At 50.2% G+C, this 20,744-nt stretch overlaps 1 protein-coding gene across 2 annotated transcripts; it reads left to right on the top strand.

Annotated features, from left to right (window-relative positions):
- The first annotated feature begins 1,565 nt into the window (after nucleotides 1–1,565).
- Nucleotides 1,566–20,442, top strand: Get4 (guided entry of tail-anchored proteins factor 4). Of its 2 annotated transcripts, none has more exons than XM_048436942.3 (9): nucleotides 1,566–1,765; nucleotides 12,290–12,368; nucleotides 12,689–12,767; nucleotides 13,426–13,575; nucleotides 15,784–15,922; nucleotides 17,223–17,363; nucleotides 17,452–17,527; nucleotides 17,660–17,732; nucleotides 19,357–20,442. In XM_048436942.3, the coding sequence occupies exons 1-9, from the start codon at nucleotides 1,611–1,613 to the stop codon at nucleotides 19,443–19,445; spliced, it is 981 nt and encodes a 326-aa protein (XP_048292899.3). In that variant the 5' UTR covers nucleotides 1,566–1,610; the 3' UTR covers nucleotides 19,446–20,442. The 2 variants fall into 2 exon arrangements, with proteins under 2 accessions (XP_048292899.3, XP_048292898.3); XM_048436941.3 differs by having other exon boundaries at nucleotides 1,570–1,765; nucleotides 12,686–12,767.
- The last annotated feature ends 302 nt before the right edge of the window (nucleotides 20,443–20,744 follow it).

Here is a 20,744-nt window from a genome sequence, read left to right as displayed (position 1 = left end):
GAGAGAGAGAGAGAGAGAGACAGACACTGAGAGCTGGACACTAGCATAACCTTGGGGCTCTGTGAGTTCAAGTCCAGCCTGGTCTACAGAGAAAGCTCCAGGGCAGTCAGCCAGAGCAGCATAGTAGAGATACCCTGTCTGGGGGACAATTCCAGAAAGAATTTATAACAAACTGCACCACTCTATCCCATTCAGACAAGTCGTCCCCTGGTATCACACTCATGCTGCTTGCATCACTTGCCCCTTTGTCACCTAGCAGGTGTCTGGATCATCATGTAGACTGACCTGGTGTTGTATTGCTGTGCCCATGTGGCTTTTACGTGGTTGTGTCCACTGAGCATAATCTGCCATCACAGAAGAGTGAGCGTGGACTTGATAATTTGTTACCATGCTTCCAGAATACACTGGGGTGTTTGCATAAAATGCCCGTCCAACTGGACCAGGGTGCAGGCATAGAATCATGATAGTAAGGAAGTTGAGGCAGGAGTTAAGGTCCAACTTGAGAAACTTTTGAGACCCGATTTCAGGGTAAAATGAAGGCGGAGTGTGTAGCTCAGTGACTAAGCAAGAGTGGAGGCCCCGAATTTGATCTCCAGCACGCAAAATCTTTTTTTTTTTAAGATTCTGTGTGGTGTTCTGTATCCTGAGTCTTAAAGGATGATGACACTCAGCTTGTTCAACACCCACGCTCCCAGTTCATCATGGCTAGGCCTCCCCTCCCTGCAGTGACCTGCTTCAATCACAGCTAGGTCTTCTTGGTCTCTCTTGGTCTAGCCTGAGCATACTGCCCAGTTCCTGATGTCACTCAGGATGACTGCTGCCAGGAGGTGCACTCTCGTGCAGGTTTTTGTTTTTTGTGTTTTGTTTTGTTTTTCTGAGACAGGGTTTCTCTGTAGCTTTGGTGCCTGTCCTGAAATTAGCTAGCTCTTGTAGACTAGGTTGGCCTCGAACTCAGAGATCCATCTGCCTCTGCCTACCAAGTGCTGGGATTAAAGGCGTGTGTCACTACCGAAAGGCGTGTGCCACTACCGTTCAGCTGTTCAGCTCCCGAGCAGGTAGGTTTAAGGCAGGTCAAACGTCCTAAAATGTGTCCACGTGCTCAGGGCAATTTCGGGGGCGCATCGCGGCGTCCTCTGGCCCAGTTTACGCGCGCAGCCTACGCGGCTGGTAACATTGTACAATGACTGCACACCTACACATACACACAGGCACGCGCACATCATTGTGCAGTGACTGCACACATACACACCCCACACTCGACCAGAGTGTTGCCCCGTCCAAGACATTGGTCCCGCCCACTCTCGCGTGAATACTTGCACGTTTTTTCCTGGACGCGTGTTAGCTCGCGGACCCCACCCCGTCCGCTTCTTCCCCGCCCAGGCTAGCAAGGTCCTTGGCAGACCCGCCGGGGGTGTGGCCTCGTGTGACACTGGAGAATCCCGCCAGACTCCGCGGCTCCGCCCCTGATCACGTGCGGACCACGGTGCGCCCGCCCTCACGAGGCTCCTCGCGGCCACCGTAGAGGGCGTGCGGTGGCCGCAGGGACGGAAGCCGGGAGGCGCCGCCGACCGCGCCTGCGACAGCGTCAGCTCTGCGCGGAGCGCCGGCCCATGGCGGCGGCGGCGGCGATGGCAGAGCAGGAGGGTGCCCGCAACGGCGCCCGCAACCGTGGTGGCGTCCAGCGCGTGGAGGGCAAGCTGCGTGCCAGCGTCGAGAAGGGCGACTACTACGAGGCGCACCAGATGTACCGGACCCTCTTCTTCAGGTGGGCGCGGGCGGTGGCTTGGCGCCGAGGCCCCGCCTCTACTGCTGCTCATTGGCTGGTCTGTGGCGCCCCGCATCCTCATTTGCTCGCGCGGCTGCCTGTCGCGGGTCGGAGCGGGGGCGGCGGGCTTGGACTACTCGGCAGGGCCTCCTCTTCCCTATCTGGCTTCCCCCTCCTCCTCTCTCGGCCTTGCTTCTCAGGGTCCCTACCTTTCTGGTTGCGCTGTCCTTTCCCCGTCCTTCCTTCCCCTTCCCAGATGTCCTTCCCCCGCCAACTTCTCTGGCCTCCCCTTCCCCGGGCCTCTCTACTCTCTCTTAGGCCTCCTCCCTCCTTATAGGCCTCTCTTCCCGCCATTCCTTCTTCCTAGCCCACCCTCTTTCTCGCCTTGTGTTGGGCCTCCCGTCGGTAGTCAGGTCCTGTTCTCAGAGTAGTTTCTCCTGGTCCTCCAGTCTGTGGCCAGTGACTGGAGTGGCACAACCGGCTTAAGTGTGGTCAGATGCAGACATCGTGGGCCAGCCCGAGGCCATCTGCAGGGTTGATTCCAGGTTCCTGCCCGTGTGCATCTGCCTGCTGATAATCCCCTCTTCGACCTTCAGTCCATACTGCGAGATAGCAGCATTCCTGTACCGTGTTCGTGGTGTGGTTTTAGCCTCTGCGCCCCTTAGACCTTTTTGTTTCCATCGGCTTTGTTTGTTTTAGGCTAGTTTTAGGTCTACAGTAAAAGGAGTGGAAAGTGCACATTATTGTGTCTGCCGAGCGGTACAATGCCAATTGCACATTTTTCAGCTACCCGTCCCTGTCACTTAGGGTCCCCGTGCGCTGTGGGACTCCTCCCACAGTCATTCCCCTCCGGCATGATCCTGGCATGGTGTTTTCTGTGGGCTGGATGAAGCTACCATGACAGCGTGTGACACCTTCCACAATGGCCTCACTGCTTTGAAGCCCCGTGGAGGGCTGAAGACTCATTTTAGCGCTCATGCGTGTTTACATTTGAGGACAGTTCCCACTTTCTCCCCACGTGCCCAGAGTGAGCCTGGTAAAGGGCATGTGATCAAGGCCACATGTGGGAGTTACCAAGCCATCAAAGAGACTAGCCTTGCAGTACTTCCATAACACTGCTCCGTCCAGTACCTTGCCAGGTGAGGGGTGAGCCCTGGCATCCTTGATTTCAAAGACTTCCCCATTTGATTTATCTGCTGGGTGACCTGGATTAGGAGCAGGGGCTTTAGTCACCGACTATCAGCTAAACAAAGACATTAGTCCTCGCTCTAATTGCCGGTTCTCTACAGAGCAGTCTTGGGGAATTTTCTGTGTACTAAACCGGATGCTATAAATACAAACCAGTCTGGCTATATCTGGTTTCATCAGTGTCCGGAGTGCCTTTTTTTTTTTTTCTAACTCTGTAATTATATTGGGAAGGTACTTGCTTTGTCCTTTAGTTAAAAATCTATAGCCAGGCACCGTGCCCATGCATTTAATCACAGAAGAGCGGGCAGGTCTCTGAGTTCTAGGCCAGCCTGGTCTACCTGGTCTACCAAGTGAGTTGGAGAATAGTCAAGGCTATTATACAGAGAAACCCTGTCTCGGGGAAAAAAAAAATTAAGTTTTACACGTAGAAGTGACTACCTAATGATTGATACACTAACTGGTTTTAGTTTTTTAATTTTTTTTTTTGTGTGTGTGTGTGCAGCTGGGGATGGAACCCAGGACATCTTTCATGTTAGGCAAGGGCTCTACGTTTGAGATACACTACAGCCCTTTCTTTAACTTAGAATTTTGAGGCAGTGTGCCTTCAACTCTGTAGCCCAAGCAGGCCTAGAATTCTTGATCCTCAAGGCTCAGCTTCTTAAGTAGCTGGAATGACAGGCCTATGTCATCAGGCCAGCTGAATGGTTATTTTTCTCTGAGTTGAGCTGTGTCACTGGCCAGGATCAGCCAACTGGCCCAAACATTCCTGAGAACAAAGGAACAGACACAGCTCTGGATTGCAGGAGTTCCTCTATGGAGCAGGCCAATCACTGCTATATTTCTGAAACATTGGGAATACATCCAGGTGTGTTTTTTTTTTTGTTTTTTTTTTTGGTTTTGGTTTTGGTTTTTCAAGACAGACTTTCTGATTGTCTAGGAACTCACTCAGTAGACCAGGATTGCCTCGAACTCAGAACTCAGAGAACCGCCTGCCTCTGCTGGGATTAAAGGCCTGGAGAGATGACTCAGTGATGTAGAGTGGTGGCTGCCCTTCCAGTGGACCCTGGTTCAATTCTCAGCAGCCACATGTAACTCAGTTACAGGGGATCTGACACCCTTACACAGACATACATGTAAGATACCAATTTACCTAACAAAGAAAAGGAAAGGTGTGGGCCACCACCACCCGGTTCCATTTTTTTATAAATCCACAAAGTGGATCTTCCAGAATAAACTTGTTTTTGTTTTGAACCAGCCCCACCACTGTGACTTCTTGTTAATTTAGTGTTATGTGACCAGATAGAGTTCCCTTGGTCAAGGTAAACTAGGGATGGTGATGGGCAAGTTCTGCCTCTTCATTGTTTGAGGCCACATGCTATCAGCTTACAAGGAACCAGCCATCAAGAGGACTGGAGTGTAGTGGTCCAGGGACACAGCATTCCACTGGGGCCCAGTACTCATTACAGAACTTAACTAGGGGACTGGAGAGATGGCTCAGTGGCTAAGAGCACTGACTGTTCTTCCAGAGATCCTGAGTTCAATTCCCAGCAACCTCATGGTGGCTCACAACCATCTGTAATGAGATCTGGCACCCTCTTCTGGTGTGCAGGCATACACAGAGGTAGGATGTTGTATACATAATAAATCTTTTTTAAAAAAAAAAACAGAACTTAACTGGGTCTCAGCTTCCCTGAACCACTTGAATATGAGGAAAACTGGGGACCCAGGGTTTCTTGTGGTGCTCTACGTAGGCTCAGGGTCATTCCATGGGGTAGGACTACCAGAGACATCATACTGCTCAGAGGCACTAGTTTATAAATCTTTGTTCCATTGCATACACATGTTAATATGTCAGGACACCATGCAGGAGTCAGCTGTCCCCTTGAGGGTCAGTCTTGGTGGCAGCCACACTTACCTGCTAAGCTACGCCATCTCACCAGTCCTGGTTTTAAAGTTTAAAGTGAGCATTTGCTTAAATTTTTTACTTTGAAAACTCCAAGATGGTGCTGCTGATTTTGGCCATGACCCCTGGTTCCCTCTCCTGCTAGTATTCTCAGGCAGCTTGTTTGTTATTCAGCACAGTTATTTTTACTTGGTTTTTGGTTCTGTACAATGGTTGAGAGGCTCTCCATCAGTGTGGCTTTCTAGTTCTCTCAACAAAGTATTTTGAGTCTGATCCGCATTTATAGCATAGTCTGTCCTTTGTGTCACAACCCCATTTTAACCTCACCACTCTTAGCCTTTGTGGGAGATGAAGAGCCAAACAGTCTACAGAAATTTGGCCTCAGAGTCCTCAGTGCCCCCGACCTAGCCATGGTCCTGTTGTGGCAGGCTACCTTGTCTCTCCAGATGTGTCCTCCAGGAGGAGGAATGAGCTTTGCAGGCTTGGTTGTTGGTATCTCAGAAAGTTAGAAGCTATTTGTCTTTCTTGCCGTGACAGCACCACCAACCATGCTGTCCTCCAGGACCCCAGTGTTGGTTGCTTTGTGTGGGTGAGGAGGCTTTCTACTTTCAGCCTACCCACTCCCCCACTATTTTCTACTTCCTGTCCTACAAAGTGATAGTGTAACAGTATTCCTGAGGAGACATGAACATCACAGATAGGGAATGACAGACAAAAGTACAGATACCACCAAAGTCCAACTTGCTGAACCAATGAGCTATATTAGGGCTGCTTACATGAATATGGATGAGGGGTTACTTACGGGAGCAGAAATGATACAAAGACAGCTGTATCACCAAAGCTCACCCCAGCATGGTTGACAGTTGACAAAAGCTGGAACCGTGGAACATACTGCACAGCCTGTAGCCAGCTCACCAGGTTGGAGAATTCCCTTAACAGGTCAGTTGGTCTGAGCCTCACAGGCAGCTTTCAAGCAGGTGAACTTGTCCAAAAGTTTCAGCACTACTTGCAGCTTGTGATTCTTGGGCCCAGTAAAGCCGGCGGGCTTCAGTCTTCCTGAAGCTATGGAGTTGTTTTCTTCCTGAGTTTGAGGAGCTTCCTGCAGGTTGGGAAGTTTCATCTCCCTGAGATCATCCTGTTGTTTCACCTCCTTCTGGCATCCTGTGTGTTAAGGAGCTAGCTTCCTTGCAGGATGGAATCTGAGGAAAGTGCTTCTCAACAGGCTCTTCTGGGACCTGTTTGAATTCTTATTCTTATAGCCCGTAACCGTATTTGCCAAAGTCACATAAAGAAATGTTTAATAAGAAACCCTCCAGTGTGTGTTATGCACACCACACCCTTGGGTCTGAGGCCACCAAGTCATGGACATGTGTGCTGGGTGAACATATTAGATGAGCGCCTATCCCTCCTTTTGTGTTGTTTGGTGTGCATTTGTGTGCTTGCACATTTGAAGGCCAAAGGTCCACTTTGGGTTACTTCATCAGTTACTTTCAACATTTTTTTTCTTTGAGACAGAGTCTGTCATTGAACCTAGCACTCACTATTGCAGCTGGACTGACATGAAGCAACCCCAGCACTGGGGTTACATGTACACATAGCCGCCAGGCGATGGTGGCGCATGCCTTTAATCCCAGCACTTGGGAGGCAGAGGCAGGCGGATCTCCGTGAGTTCGAGGCCAGCCTGGTCTACAAGAGCTAGTTTCAGGACAGGCTTCAAAGCTGCAGAGAAACCCTGTCTTGAAAACCCAAAAAAAAAAAAAAAAAAACAAAACAAAACAATGTGACAAGTACACATAGCCACACCAGGGTTTTTGTTGCTGTTGTTGTTGGTGGTGTGTGTGTGTGTGTGTGTATTTTGTGTATGGGTGTTTTGTCTGAATGAATGTTTGTACCACGTGTGTGCCTGGTGCCCACAGAGGCCAGAAGAGGGCGTGAGGTCCCCTGGAATTGGAATTACAGGTGGCTCTGAGCTGACCTTTAACGCTGGAGATCAAACCCAGGTCCTCTGGAAAAGCAACCAGTGCTCTTACCCTCCAAGCCATTTCTTTAGCCCCCACATACGGATTTTATGTAGGTGCAAGAGACATGAACTCGGGTCTTCACACTTGTTTAGCATGCAGTCAGCTCTTTGAGACATTTCCCTAGCTCATGGGGCAGCTTCTGTCCAGCTCCAATTTCTTCTCTTTAGCATGAATCGTGTAGTCAGGGCTAGCCTCAAACTCGTAACCAAAGATGATCTTGAACTTCTGCTCTTCCTGCCTCTACCTCCTAAGTGCCACGATACAGGTATGTACAGCAATACCCAGTTTTTGCAGTGCTGGAAATGCAACTTGGACCTCCATGTGTGCCAAGCAAGCACTCTACTAAGCTCTGTCCTTAGACACACACACACACACACACACACACACACACACACACACACACAGAGTGCTGGGGTGACACGTGACTCAGTGTGCCCAGCCAGTAAGAGCAGAATCAGCTGGAGTCCTGGCACAGACCTTCCTTTGTGGGTTAGATGGCTTCTGTGAGTCTCCTTGGGGCCGGCAGAGCTTGTTCCCTGCTGCGCAAAGCTACCTCTGTGTGTAGAAGGTGATTTTGAGTGTCACACAGGGCCTTGTGCCTGGAGCTGAGTGCCAAGGAAGGCTGACTACCCTCATCTGTCCCATGGCCTTGGGGCACCCAGCCTGGATAGTCACCCAGAAGGAACACCCACACACACCCCCACCCCACTCCAGGAATTTTGTGATGAGAGATTTGTTTTAATTGTTGCCTGGGACTTTTATCTTTACAATCTTCCCTTGACTTGGCAACAGGTAATTCCAGTAAGGTAGGACATGGTCAGTGGGAGATTCAGATCTCGGGAATTTGATGTGTCATTGAAGGACACTTCCTTTGGTCTCAGTGAGTGTTTCTCTTGCTAAGCCTTAGAAGGACTCGGGAGTCTGGTGTCCTGCACAAGCCACCCTAAACCAGTGACTCATGAAAAACACAGTACCTGTGTAGTCTCTGTTCATGCTGATAGCAACATGAGGTTGTTTGCCTATGAGCACAGCATTTGAACAAGCGTCTCTTCACCCAGTAGGGCACCAACAGACATTTTTTCAAGTCTAGCTTAGTGAACCAATGAGTTTATTGGGGTTACTTACAAGAGTGTGGATGAGGGGATACTAAGAGGAGCATGGATGATCCAAAGGCAGCATCCTCGTTGGAAAGACCACCCCAGTATAGACAGTGACTGTATCCCTTGATTTCTAGCTGCATCTGCAGACCGCTTAGCTGGTGAATATATCTTATTTATCTAGCAGTTGTTACTATTTTTGCCGCCTTTTGCATCTTGGAAGTTGCAGATTTCTTAGCTACTGTACTGTGGTGCTACTGTCCCACAACAGTCCTAAGAAACTTGATCTGTATGAGGCTCTAAACTACACCCCCATTGCAAAAAAGAAACTTCCTTCCCTGACCAGTTGAGGGGCAGCAGCAGTAATCGGTGAGGAAAATACAAATGTTTAATTTGACCTGCACAGTCTACCCACTTAACAAAGCAATAGCAGTAGTCTTCCCTCGGGACCTGTGGCCTTGTTGGCTATGGACTTTTGCCCATCTTCCCTGGCATGTTGGTACTGTAGTCTGAAGGGTCCGTAACCTTTCAAACAGTCAGTAACAGTTATCCCCACCAGCCTCAGTGCCTCCTGGCACTACAAAAGTCTGTGAGTAGGGAGATCTAGGCCTTATTCCTACATGTCCTGCAGCCAAAGCATGTGGTATCTTTAACAGTAGGGACTTAGCATCTGGTTCTAGCATGTAGCCTTTATTGTTTGCGGGGCCTCCCTGGCCAACAGTTTAACAGAGGCAGTTCACACCTGGCAGTGCAGTTTTCACCCAGTGCCCTTACTGTTTCTCAGAGTGCCTTTCTCGTCCAGTCAAGCTGTCTTTGTTTAAACTCCTTAATTTCTCTATCTCCTGTTCTACATGCTTTTACACATCCGCAAGATACTTAGAGGGTTAGCGTTCTGGAGGTGCACAGTTAACCGTTCCAAATAAGCGTCCATGGTCTTGAGCAGCTACGAGGATCCTAAAAAAGAGTTAGTAGCAAGCCTGGACCAGCAGGGAAGATCTCATGACTTCTATCAGTTGTTCTGTCACAAATGAAATGTTTGAGACAATAGTCCAGTACCATGGTTGGGGACAGCACCCTATCTGGCCTCCAGAAGCCACAGGCATTTTCCATGAACCATTAATGTCATCCTGGGTTGCTGCTGCCTCAGGACTGCTGTGGGTCTTTGTTCCTGGTGTTCTGCTGGGCAGGCTTACTGCTTGCCTTGGCTCAGGCCCAAGAGAGGCAGGAACTCCTGGATTACCTCTGGACCTGGTTCCTCAGTTCTGACAGGCACTCTAAGTTACTTCCAGACCACTACTGCTGAAAGGAGCCCCAGTCTGAGAAGTCTTTATCCCAGTGTGCTTTGTGCTGGGACAGTAACTCCCACCCTGTTACTGTACTGTTTTTGCAATGATGTTTATGGATTGTTGCTCAGGTTTTAAATCCTCTGAGAAGCTCATGAGCATAGCACTTGACTCTGTTAATATTTTTGTTTGTTATATTTTTCCAGCAATCCCAATTTAACACAGATTTTTCCACATTTGCCATTGAGTGGCCTGGGCACACCCTTTTCTCTCTTTCTTTCTTTCTTCTTTCTTTCTTTCTTTCTTTTCTTTCTTTCTTCCTTTTTTTTTTTAAATCATCGCTGCTCTCCCCTTTGCTATTTTCTGAATCTGGTTTACATGTCAGTCCTTCAGATCTGCTAGAGCTTCTCCTACGTCATGAAGATCACGTCTCACCATGGGGCTAGCAAAGCCCATCCCAGTCCACGGTCCCTGCTCAATCAACCTTGGTCTTGACTCTTCGGTGAACACACTTCTGTCTGACTTAGTGAACTGAGCATTGGGCAGCATTTCTCTCGTGTGCAGTGTCCTTAGTGATGCCTGTCTTTCCTCTGCTCTCTCTAATTCTCTGATATTCACGGGGACCTCAGCCAGCAATAACCAGGCGGCCCTCGAAGCTTTAGAAGCCAGTACACCAGGGCTGATTTCTCTCCTGTCACCTAAGTTTGTGCGATCTTTGTCTCAAGGGGTGGCAAATAATTATTTTACCTATTTTCTATGCTTGCAGTGCATTTAGATTGATCCCATTGCTCGCTGTGTTCTGCAGCCTCCGGAGCAGTGCAGCGGTAGATGTGACAGGCCCTTTGACTATGTGTTTAAGTCTTGCCCCATCAAGCAGTTCAGATGCTAAGTGCTCCCTTGTAGTTTCTTGGTGTATCACCTGATTCTGCATTACCCTCTCGGTACAGTTCGTGCGCTACTGTACTGTATGTGAGCCGGGCAAGGTCCTGGAGATTGAAAGAACACACAAGAGACCTGGGTCATTTGAAAGGAGATTCAACCTTGGGAAAATCCTTAAATACATAACTCCTGCACAAGGAATTCCCAGGAAATTGCCACACCCAAGATGGAGTAAACAATGCCCTACAGCTAATCACCAGGCTGAGCAGAGGGAGCACAGGAACAAACAAAATATTTTAGTTGGCTGACCAGAAACTGTCCTCAAGATGAACCCCAGGAGCAGGGGTAGACCCATGGGCCCTACATCTTGGCTTGTCTGCTTGTTGAATCATGAGCTTTTCCCTTTTAAAGGTTGGACTTGTGAGGTCTCTTCTGTAACTTCTACCATGTTCTCTTCCTCCCCAATCTTAGTTTCTTCCCAGTCAAGTTTTTGGGTCTCACTCTCATCCTAACTTTTTTCTACTTTTCCTGCCAGGGGATAATGTGATGGGAGACATCGTGTGTCTTTTCCCACAACAAAGGCTATGTACCTGATAGTGCAACTTGTTACCTTATGTGCTACATTCAAGGACTGAGGTACAGTCTCTAGTCCATCAGTGGCTTGGGTAACATGTCCATGACATCCAATACCAAGTACAAGAAGATGGCCACCTATTGATTCTACCTAAGAATGCTCTGCTTTCAGAGAGCTTGGCCTTGGTTGCATGTCTTGTCACCCATGGCCTGGAGCATGCACCCACCACTCCAACAAGGAGGTACTCCATTCCATCCCACACGGGGAAAGGAAAACATGATGGATTGCCTCATAGATAGTCCATCCTTTCACAGGTCACCACCCATTCTGTTTGGGCACCAGTTGTGTGGTGTGACTCTTCCTGCAGAGACGTGAACAAATATCTATTCACTACCAGCAGACCAAAGAAATGGTTGAACCCACAGCCGGCTTACTGAGCCTTTGAGCTCATAGGGCCTACAGAACAATGGATGACTCAGATATAGCTGCATCATTGGAGTTCCCTGCACAGCTTTCAGCTTGTGGGTGGGTCCATTCTCCCCACCAATTGTTACTGTTCATAAAGCCTTGGGGAGAGGCTATGTGAAGTTTGTTAAGTTTTAGGGCCTGACTACGCCGTGTATGTATGCTTACTTCTCTAGGACTAAGGAGCTCCCTCCAGGAGGGATTACTACAATTTGGAAGGAATAACTACACAACAGTAAAGTTATCTGCCAGGCTAGTGATGGGACTCCAGAATGCCTGGTAACTCTATGGGGCCACTGCCTCTAGTGGTGCTAACAAGGCCCAAGGGTAGTCAGTGACAGGTGACTTCCATCTTAACAGTGTTGGCTTTCATATGCTGGCTTTACTGTCACTGCAACTACAAGGTGTTTGGGTACCTGTGCCTCACTGAGGGTATCTGGAAGTTACACCCCTAAGAGACATCCATTCTGGTGATGTCACATCACACCCCCAGACTTGATTTGAGTGTTGCCTGTACTATTAATGCTTTTGTGTAGTCATCTTAAACTCTAGATTTGTCCATGGGACCTTGACTGTGTTCTTGGGTGATGGTGGGACACTCATCACACCTGCTGAGTATAAGGGTGAGGGCGTCCACACCTGGGCCTGTACACAGGTTGTGTGGAGGGTGACAACTAAAGTTGGTAGAGTTGCTGTATTGCCGTTCTCTTCAGGGATCTATCCTCAATTGTCCCCTACATGCATATCAGTCCTTCTCTTTTGAGGTAGACAGTGCCCATCTTCCCTGTCCCATCATGGAAGTTACATCTTAGTCTGCTCTGGCTTCTCCCTGGGTTATTTATTGGACCTGGGGTGGAGGGTACCCTGCATGTTCAGGTGGGTGTATTGCTAATAGGATCTGTATCCTCAGAACCTTCCATATATCTGCTGTTCAGAGTAGCTGGCCAGAGCCGTACTACAGCACCCAGCATACTCAAAAGCGGTATTCTGTTAAATTTTACCTTGGCATTTGTAGCAACCCCAGGCAGGGCTAGCTGGCACATAGAACACAATGCAAGCACCCCTTGTAGGCATCTGTATGGTGCATGGCTGGGTTTTTCTTCTTTCTTTGCAGATACATGTCCCAAAGCAAACATGCAGAGGCCCGGGAGCTCATGTACTCAGGAGCATTGCTCTTCTTTAGTCATGGCCAGGTAAGTGCTGCCACCATGGGGAAAGGCCTGGGGGTGAGGGTGGGGTATATCAAACTGTCCTGGGCTCTGACCACCAATGGCATAGGGTCCTAATCTCCATGGCTGTTGCTGTGGGACCTTTGTGACTGGAGCTCTAGGCTTGGTTCTGGTTGCCAGTTGCCAGTGACCCAGCTGTATTGCTCATTGGCAAGGCAGTATCCCTATGTGTTTACAGGTGCCATCTGCAGAGCCTGCAGCCCCCTGCTTTACCTCAACTCTTCTAAAGGACTAGGGGACCCTGTTGCTAACCGTGGTTTTGTACGTTGATTGTTCTGCAGCAGAACAGTGCGGCTGATTTGTCCATGCTGGTCCTTGAATCCCTGGAGAAGGCAGAGGTGGACGTAGCTGATGAGCTATTGGGTGAGGACTCCACACTGCGTGTTGCAGTGTGCAGTAGCCCATCAACATGGGCTTCTGTGACTGATCTCCTCCAGAGTCCCTTCACTAGTTCTAGTCCCACTTGGTGTGGGGGGTGGGGGTTGGTGGTCTCTGCACTCCAGGACTGATTTTGTCATGGGGTGATCACACTGGCCATGCCCAGCTGATCCCATGGGTACACACTACAGATCTGTTGGCAGCAAATCCCACTGAGCCAGCATGTGGCTACTAGAGCCCTTCCTGCAAACTGCCCTGTGGCCTCTTCTGCTCTTACAGAAGGGGAAGTTGCTCTCAACTGGAGCCTTCCTGCTGGTCCTCTGCTACCACAGAACTGCCTCCAAGCATGGCCCACCCACATCAACGTAGTCAGAAGGGCAGTGGGCAAGCCAGCCAGAGAAGGCCCCAGACCTACAGTGCATGTGGGACACCCAGCAGCACTCTAATGGCTTTTGGACTTTCACTGAAGTTATATAATGGGAGGGGGTAGTTGAGGAGGGCTGAGACAGGGTCTAACTATTGTATCCCAGGCTAGTCTTAAACATACAGTACTTCTCTAGCCTCTTCACAGAGTGCTAAATTTTTGTTGACGTGGGACACCTCACATGTGCCTTTGGTAAGGGTCCGATTGTGTCATTTGCAGAAAATCTGGCTAAAGTGTTCAGTTTGATGGATCCAAACTCCCCTGAGCGAGTAGCTTTTGTGTCCAGAGCCCTGAAGTGGTCCAGTGGAGGGTCTGGGAAGCTGGGCCATCCTCGGCTCCACCAGTTGCTGGCCCTAACGCTTTGGAAAGGTAGGCATGGGGTCCCTACCTTCAGCCAGCAGCCGAATCCTCTGTGTACTTGCCTGCTGATAAGCTGGGAGAGGCCATGGGGGAAGCACATCAGCCTGTCTTTGAACCAGATAGTCCAGGATTTCTGCTTTGGTAGTAAACTGACCCTGGATGGACCCTCCACAGCCTATAAGGGACCCCTGGGGAGTGGTGCTGCTTCCTTTCCAATCTCTGTCCTGATTCTCTAACCTGGTTGGTCACACGCTCTTCTTCCCACAACTTCCCACTCCTCCTTCCTCGGTGAGCATCCACATCCCATCCCTTTGGTGACTCCCTGCTCTGTAGTTCTCTTAATGTTTATCTCAGTGAGCTTTGGTTAGATTATTTTCTTTTTTTTAATATTTATTTATTTATTATGTATACAATATTCTGTCAGTGTGTCTGCCTGCAGGCCAGAAGAGGGCATCAGATCTCATTTCAAATGGTTGTGAGCCACCATGTGGGTGCTGGGAATTGAACTCAGGACCTTTGGAAGAGCAGGTAATGAATGCTCTTAACTGCTGAGCCATCTCTCCAGCCCTGGTTAGATTATTTTCCATGGAGTGGACTGCAGTTGTACCTGGTCTTGGCTCTTGAGTTGGCTTGGGCACAAGACACATGCTTGGTGAATGTCTGCTGGAACCTGAACAGCTCCTACCCAGTGGCGTTCCTCTGAAACAGTGTGGAGCTGTATACCCTGTGAGGGTGGCATTCTTGCTACAGCCGTCCTAATGGGTGGACTAGGCCTAATGGAGCTTGGGTGAGAAGAGGCATATTTAGAAGTACACAGTGACCTGTGACACACACCCTCCTTTGTGCATCAGGCACCCCAAAGGTCTGAGCCAGAGGTATATGTCAAAGTTCTGTGAGCAAGACTTGCTGCTGCGCCCCCTCTGGCTACAGCCATGCAATCAGAGGGTGTACCTGACCTAGTTCTTAGAGTCCAGCAGCTGTACACCCAGAGGTGCACCCCCCATAGCAACTGTGCTGGGACAGACTTCCTATGTCCTATGGGCTTATGGTGTCTCCTCCACCCTCCTGGGCACTGTACTCTGCCTTCACTCCAGAGGACAGTCAGGACTCTGGAGACTGAAAGATTAGGATCTTCAGGGAAACTCAGAGAAAACCCTCAAGCTCCAGAGCTTAGGAGTGCAGGTGCCACGTGTGCCTACTGTGTGCCTCAGAGTGCTGCCTTCCTCTTGAGGGCTGTTTTGTCCTCCGGCTGAGAGCAAGCTGCCTGTCACTTGTGGCCCAGGCCTCACATAGTACATGCAGTACATGCCTGTTACATGGTCTGAAAATAGTCAGTCTGCACGATGGGGCTGCCAGCAGGGGATTCTCAGATCCACTCAGTAGAAATCTGAGAGAGGTTGTAGTGACTGTGCCTCCTGGGAATGAGTGAGGTACTGAGCCCAGGCCACAGCCATCCCAGGAACCATGGCTACCTGGGGAAGGGGGTTAGGGGCTCCCAAATACTTGCTTCAAGACTAAGTTGCCCAGGCTAGTCTACTAGTCACTTCCCAGAGTGCCCTGCCCCGAGGGTGTTTGCCAGACAGGAGCAGGCTGGGAAAGAAGAGGGTCTGCCTTAATTACTGCTTGCTCTCTTGCTCTCAGATACCCAAAAATCCTAGGCAGAAAAGGCCTTTGTGGGTGGGTTATGGGCTGGGGGACCCCAGTTGTTGGTGTTGAGAGGCTCCTTTCCTCCTTTCTGTTGTTAAAGCTCCAAGAGCAGAAGGAATCCCAGGTTCTTCCTTGATCTTACTCAGGATTCCCAGCATTCTTTACTGTTAGGTCTTAGGGTTAAACATAGTAGACATTGATGCTCTTCACTATGTGCCAATGAGCCTCCCTTAGCCAGGGCCCTCTGAGTAGTTAGTAGTAATTACAGAAGAAGTAACTTGCTGTGGACCCAGCTCACATGCATAAAAGGGTTGGGCAGACACTTAGAACAGGGAGAAGGGAAGCTGGGTGTCTATTGAGCTGTTTGGTGTTGGGTCTCTGAGCACAGGGAAGCTGGTAACCGGCAGGCATGAGCAGCTGTGCAGACGGATAGCTTGTTCCAGGGTTAGTGGCCTAGAAAAGGCAGCAGGTGTGCCCAGGGCAAATGGGTTGGACCAGGGAAGGAGGAGTGGGTGGCTCTGTGCGCCCCGTGCTCACACGTGCCCATCTGCAGATTCTTTCCCTTCACAGAACAAAACTACTGTGAGTCTCGGTATCACTTTCTGCACTCCACTGACGGTGAGGGCTGCGCCAACATGCTGGTTGAGTACTCCACCGCCCGAGGCTTCAGAAGTGAGGTGGACATGTTCGTGGCCCAGGCTGTGCTACAGTAAGTGCCCGTGAGGACTTTGTGGGGCCTTTGTGGAGCTCCCAGCCTGGAGCAGAGACAGCCCTGAATAGGCTGCCTTGTCCTTAGGCTGCAGTGCTGGAGGGAGAACCTCAGGCCCAAGGCTGTCTTTTCAGATAACACAGTGTCCACAGTTGCACTCTGCCAACCACCCTGCCTAGGAGTCTGCAGCTTGTGTTTGCCCTGGAGGATGGAGGCACGGCCGCAGCTTATAGGGCAGTTTGTCTGCACCTGCCCAAATCAGGAAGGCACTGCACTTGTTTTTCAAACTGGGTATTTTAAATTACAGATTTATTGATTGACTTAGTGTGTACAGAGAGGGGAGTTGCAGGGACACACATGCTGTGATGAGCATGTGAAAATGTGAGAGGGAGCTTGCTGGAGTCCTCTGCCTCCACCATATTGGTCTTAGGATTGAACTCATCATCTGGCTTGATGACAAGCGCCTTACCTACTGAGCCATCTCATCTACTTCTTCAGGCCTCAGCCTCCCCTTCCCAAGGAACAGTGCTCTCCTGTGGTCATCCACAAAAACACTTTGTTGTGCGGATAGTGGCAGGAGGGTCTGCTGTGGGGACTCAGAGTACTGTATTTACTTTTGAGACAAGTTCTTACTGTAAAGCCCTGGCTGACCACAGAACTAGATCAGTTGGCCTGCTTCAGCTTTCCAAGTGTTGGAACTGCAGACATACGCCACCATGGCCAGTTGTCATGATTTGTACAAAGGGACTGTGTAATATCTCCAGCTCGCCAGCCTGACTCTGGGCGTGCACTGCAGCTATTGTCTCCCCACTCAAGTACTGGGGACCACGTTTTTCTTGATGGATTTGGGGCCTCTGAGGTAACATCCTAGGCAGAGGCTAAGTCTGCCTAGAGCCCAGCACAGCATCAGGGTCAGTTTCCTACTCAGCCCCCTGCACCATGTGCTCCTATGACAGATGCAGGCAGATGTGGAGAAAGCAAAGGCCATGGTTGAGGAGTGAGTACCCATCTTGTCCCCATCTTCTAGCTCTGTTGATCTTCAAAGCTGTTTTCCTTCTGAGGCTTAATCCCTTCACCAGTGTGTGGAAGGATCTGTGCCCTGTGAGAGGCAGCCCCCAGGACTCACCCTGGCCTCCCAAGTGTCCTGCACCCCGTTAGGCCTGTGGAGACACCAGGCATCCAGATAGTGTGGGTGCTACTGTCAGACAAGGTCTTGTGTGTTGTATTTGCCACTTGTGGGCATCTGTGGAAACCTGAGTCTGCCTGTGGGATTTCACTCATTAGATATTCTCGCATATAGGTTTCTCTGTTTGAAAAACAAGAACAGTGCACTGGTGGTCTTTACAACGTACACACAGAAGCACCCATCCATTGAGGATGGGCCACCCTTCGTTCAACCCCTGCTCAATTTCATCTGGTTTCTGCTGCTGGCTGTGGACGGGTGAGTGATCTGGGCAGGTGCTGGGTGCTGTGTGAATGTCTGTGCAGCCACAGGTCTCACTGGGAGTCATCCTTGATTCTTATTGCAGTGGCAAGCTGGCTGTGTTCACAGTGCTGTGCGAGCAGTATCAGCCGTCCCTGCGGAGAGACCCCATGTACAACGAGGTGAGCTCTTGCACTTGGTTGAGGCTCCCCACCTGGGCATCTGCCTGGAGGAGGGAGCACAGCGGGCAGCCGCAGCTGGGCCCTGTGGTTGGGCGCTTTTCACCTGCTGACCTACTGCCCTGCTTCTTGCAGTACCTCGACAGGATTGGACAGCTCTTCTTCGGTGTGCCGCCAAAGCAGACATCCTCCTATGGAGGCTTGCTAGGTGAGCCGTGTGATCTGGTCCTGGACAGGTGGCTCCCCTCAGTCCTTTCCAACCTATTGTTGAAGTCTGTGCCTCAACAGCTCAGGTTGTCCACTGAGCACCACTTGATGGGTCTGAACTCCAAATATGAGCACCTCCCCTCCAAGGCAGGGCATGGCCAGTGTAGTGTGGTCCTCTGGGCATTTTAAGTGTTCACTTTTCTTTTTCTGGTGCTGGATGGGAGGTCTTGCACCCACGAGACAAGTTTTTACCACTGACCTGCATCTCCTCCCCTTCTGTGTTCATGTTCTAAGTAGTAAATCCCACTTCAGCGTTCAGAATCTCTCTCTGCTGCTGGCAGGGTGACTCTACAGTCATTGTGCATGGCATGAGCTGTACTGTGCCATTATCTGCTGAAGTGGGGATCTTCCATGCACGTGGTGTGAAGTCACACCGTGTTGTGGAGTGGAAGGAAGTACAGCTTGGTGTACCATGAACAAGTCCACGTGGGCTCTCTGGGCACAGGCTGTGTCCTAGTGACTTGGTGTAGACTGTGACAGTATTTCTCTAGTTTGTTGATGGTTTGTTTTTTGAAACAGGGTCTCATTATATAGTTCTGACTGGCCTTGAACTCAGATCTTATCTCAGCGTCTTGGATGCTTAAAGCCAAGTCTGTCACCCTGCCTACCTATTGTTGGTACTTGTTTGAGACAAGGTCACTCACTACCTATAACTCATATTAACTTTAAACTAACTTCGATCTGCCTGCCTCAGCCTCCTAAGTGCTGAGATCCTAAGCCTATACACCTAGCTTTTCTTATGATGTTTATCTCTCTTGAACCTGCTTCCTGTGGAGTGTGAGCAGGGCTCAGCTGTCGCCAGTGAGCACTACTGCTTTCTCCTGCCTGAGCCTCAGGGGCCTGAGCGGCACTGAGGGATTGGCATTTCTGGAAACATTTGTACATATCTCAGTTTGGAGTAGCAGTTCAGGGTTGTTAGGATATATACTTGTCCATCCCACAGAGTTTTAGAGCCATCAAGTCCCCTTTCCCCCCAGAAATACGTACCCAAGGGGCCACAGGGAAATGCAGGCAGAAGAGCATCTACATCCTTGCAGAACACCCACCGTCTCTCACTCTCAGGAATAGAGGACTCCTAGGGTTACAGAGACGTGGTCAGTGTGAATCTGTACATTTGAGATGTGCACACAGGAGGTGGGTGTAAGGTATCTCAGATGTGGCCTTGGGGCTCTGGTTTACGTGCTGTGCAGATTCTCTGGTAGTCATGGGACTTGAGCTGCTCCTTCATGGCTTCCAAACTCCTCTGCTGATGAAGGTTCGGGGTTTGTCTTGCCCCATCCCTAGTCATCAGGAACATTCCTAGTGTGACCTCCAAGAGCTATAGCCAGCTGGGCCTCTGAGCTCTGTTTTCCTGCAAAGCATGGCGACCTGGGCATCAAGCTCCTTTGGGAGGGTAAGACTTCCAGAACAACACTGTTTCTGGGTATTGACAAATGGCTGGGTGTGTCTTTTCTAGACAACCTACTTGAATGGTGACCTGGGTAGTGGGTTCCTTGGGAAGGTCGGGCCTCCAGGACAGCACTGCCTCTGTGCATTAATCATCACTGGCCGGTGTCTCCCTCTAGGGAACTTGCTGAGCAGCCTCATGGGCTCCTCAGAGCAGGAGGAGGGGGAAGAGAGCCAGGATGACAGCAGCCCCATCGAGCTGGACTGAAGCTGCCTGGCCAGCATGGAGATGCCCATGGCCGGCACCACTGGGACGGATTCAGTGCCAGGCTGGGCACGAGGCCCCTTACCAGTGGGCTCTTGCTCCGCAGCTGGAGGGGCCACCTGTGCAGAGTCTGTCCCTATTTATGTATGGTGGCTGAGGGCTGTGTGGCCAGGACCAAGAGCAAGGCCCAGCTCCTGCTGGCCAACCGTGTTCCTTCAGATCACCCACAATAAAGCGCAGGCCTTGCTGCAGCACCCCGCTGCCATCCTTGTCTCTGGTTCCTTGGGGAGGGCTGCAGGGTGACAGGCAGCCTGGCGTCAGCGACTGGTGTCCCTTCTCCTGTGTCCAGTGCAGCCGTGGCATGCTGGAGGAATGGTGGCCACTGCTGTGAGCCAGGCAGGATCCTGAATCCCGAAGATGAGATCGGGTTTCTTATTTGTTTGAATTTTGTTTGGACACAGAGTCGTTTTGCAATCATGGTGAGCTTCCCAGGATCAGAGCACATGTGCTGTGGTGGGCAGACTCCTTGGAGGTCGCAAGCAGCTGGCCAGAGTTATGTCCCGTGATCTGTAGGGCTCTGGCCCCTGCTGTAGTCTGTGGGCTTGTCTGTTCAAGCCGCAGCCCTGCTGGTCCCCATGAGCCCCACACTGCTGCTCTGGAGATGTTTTTAAAGGGTGCCGTAGATTTTCATGTCCTTCATGTTGCAGTATTTATTTTTACTGGGTGAGGGATTTTTTCAACCTGATGTTTTAGGACTTAACCAAATAACCAGTCCAGGAATGAGCAACCCTATCCATTACCACAGATAATATCCACGCTACCAGTCTGATTATAAAGGGAGACACTTTATTTTTTCACAATTAAAATAGAGTTGTAGATTAATACACCTCTATCTTGCATGGGAAGGAGGGAAATATGCGTTATTTACTGTAAAAAAAAAATGGAATTTAAAGGAAGGCTTGTGTCACCTGTTGACTATAAATAAATCCTTTCTACTGGGCTTTGCAGTAGTCCTTTCTGGGTGAGCTCTGGGCCGGGCACGGGGCTGGCTTTGGGCCTTGGCATTCAGTTCCCACCTATGGGTACAACAACCTCAGGCAGGGTGGGATTGGCTGTGTGTCCAGGCTGGGCCTGGCTAGCTAGGGAGGAAGCACATCCTGTGCTGTCTGTACCATTTCCCTGTGCATCCATGCTGCTGTGTCCACCAGAGTGGCCAGTGTTAGTGCCAGCAGTGTCTACATTCACAGGTTGTCACATAGAAATAAGTTGTCTTATTGAAATCACCTCCACCATGGTGTGTGG

This window comes from Myodes glareolus, chromosome 2 (genome assembly GCF_982192425.1).
Source record: "Myodes glareolus chromosome 2, mMyoGla1.1, whole genome shotgun sequence".
Taxonomy (NCBI): domain Eukaryota; kingdom Metazoa; phylum Chordata; class Mammalia; order Rodentia; family Cricetidae; genus Myodes; species Myodes glareolus.
Note: the sequence above shows the minus strand (reverse complement) of the source record. Positions and strands in the feature narration are given on the sequence as shown.

Bases quoted from the DNA above. Each gene is read 5' to 3' on its own strand.
- Get4 (XM_048436941.3), top strand. From the start codon at position 1,611: ATGGCGGCGGCGGCGGCGATGGCAGAGCAGGAGGGTGCCCGCAACGGC. The intron at 13,576-15,783 runs GTAGGCATGGGG...TTCCCTTCACAG, and splicing joins GGCCCTAACGCTTTGGAAAG to AACAAAACTACTGTGAGTCT. The intron at 17,528-17,659 runs GTGAGCTCTTGC...TGCTTCTTGCAG, and splicing joins GAGACCCCATGTACAACGAG to TACCTCGACAGGATTGGACA.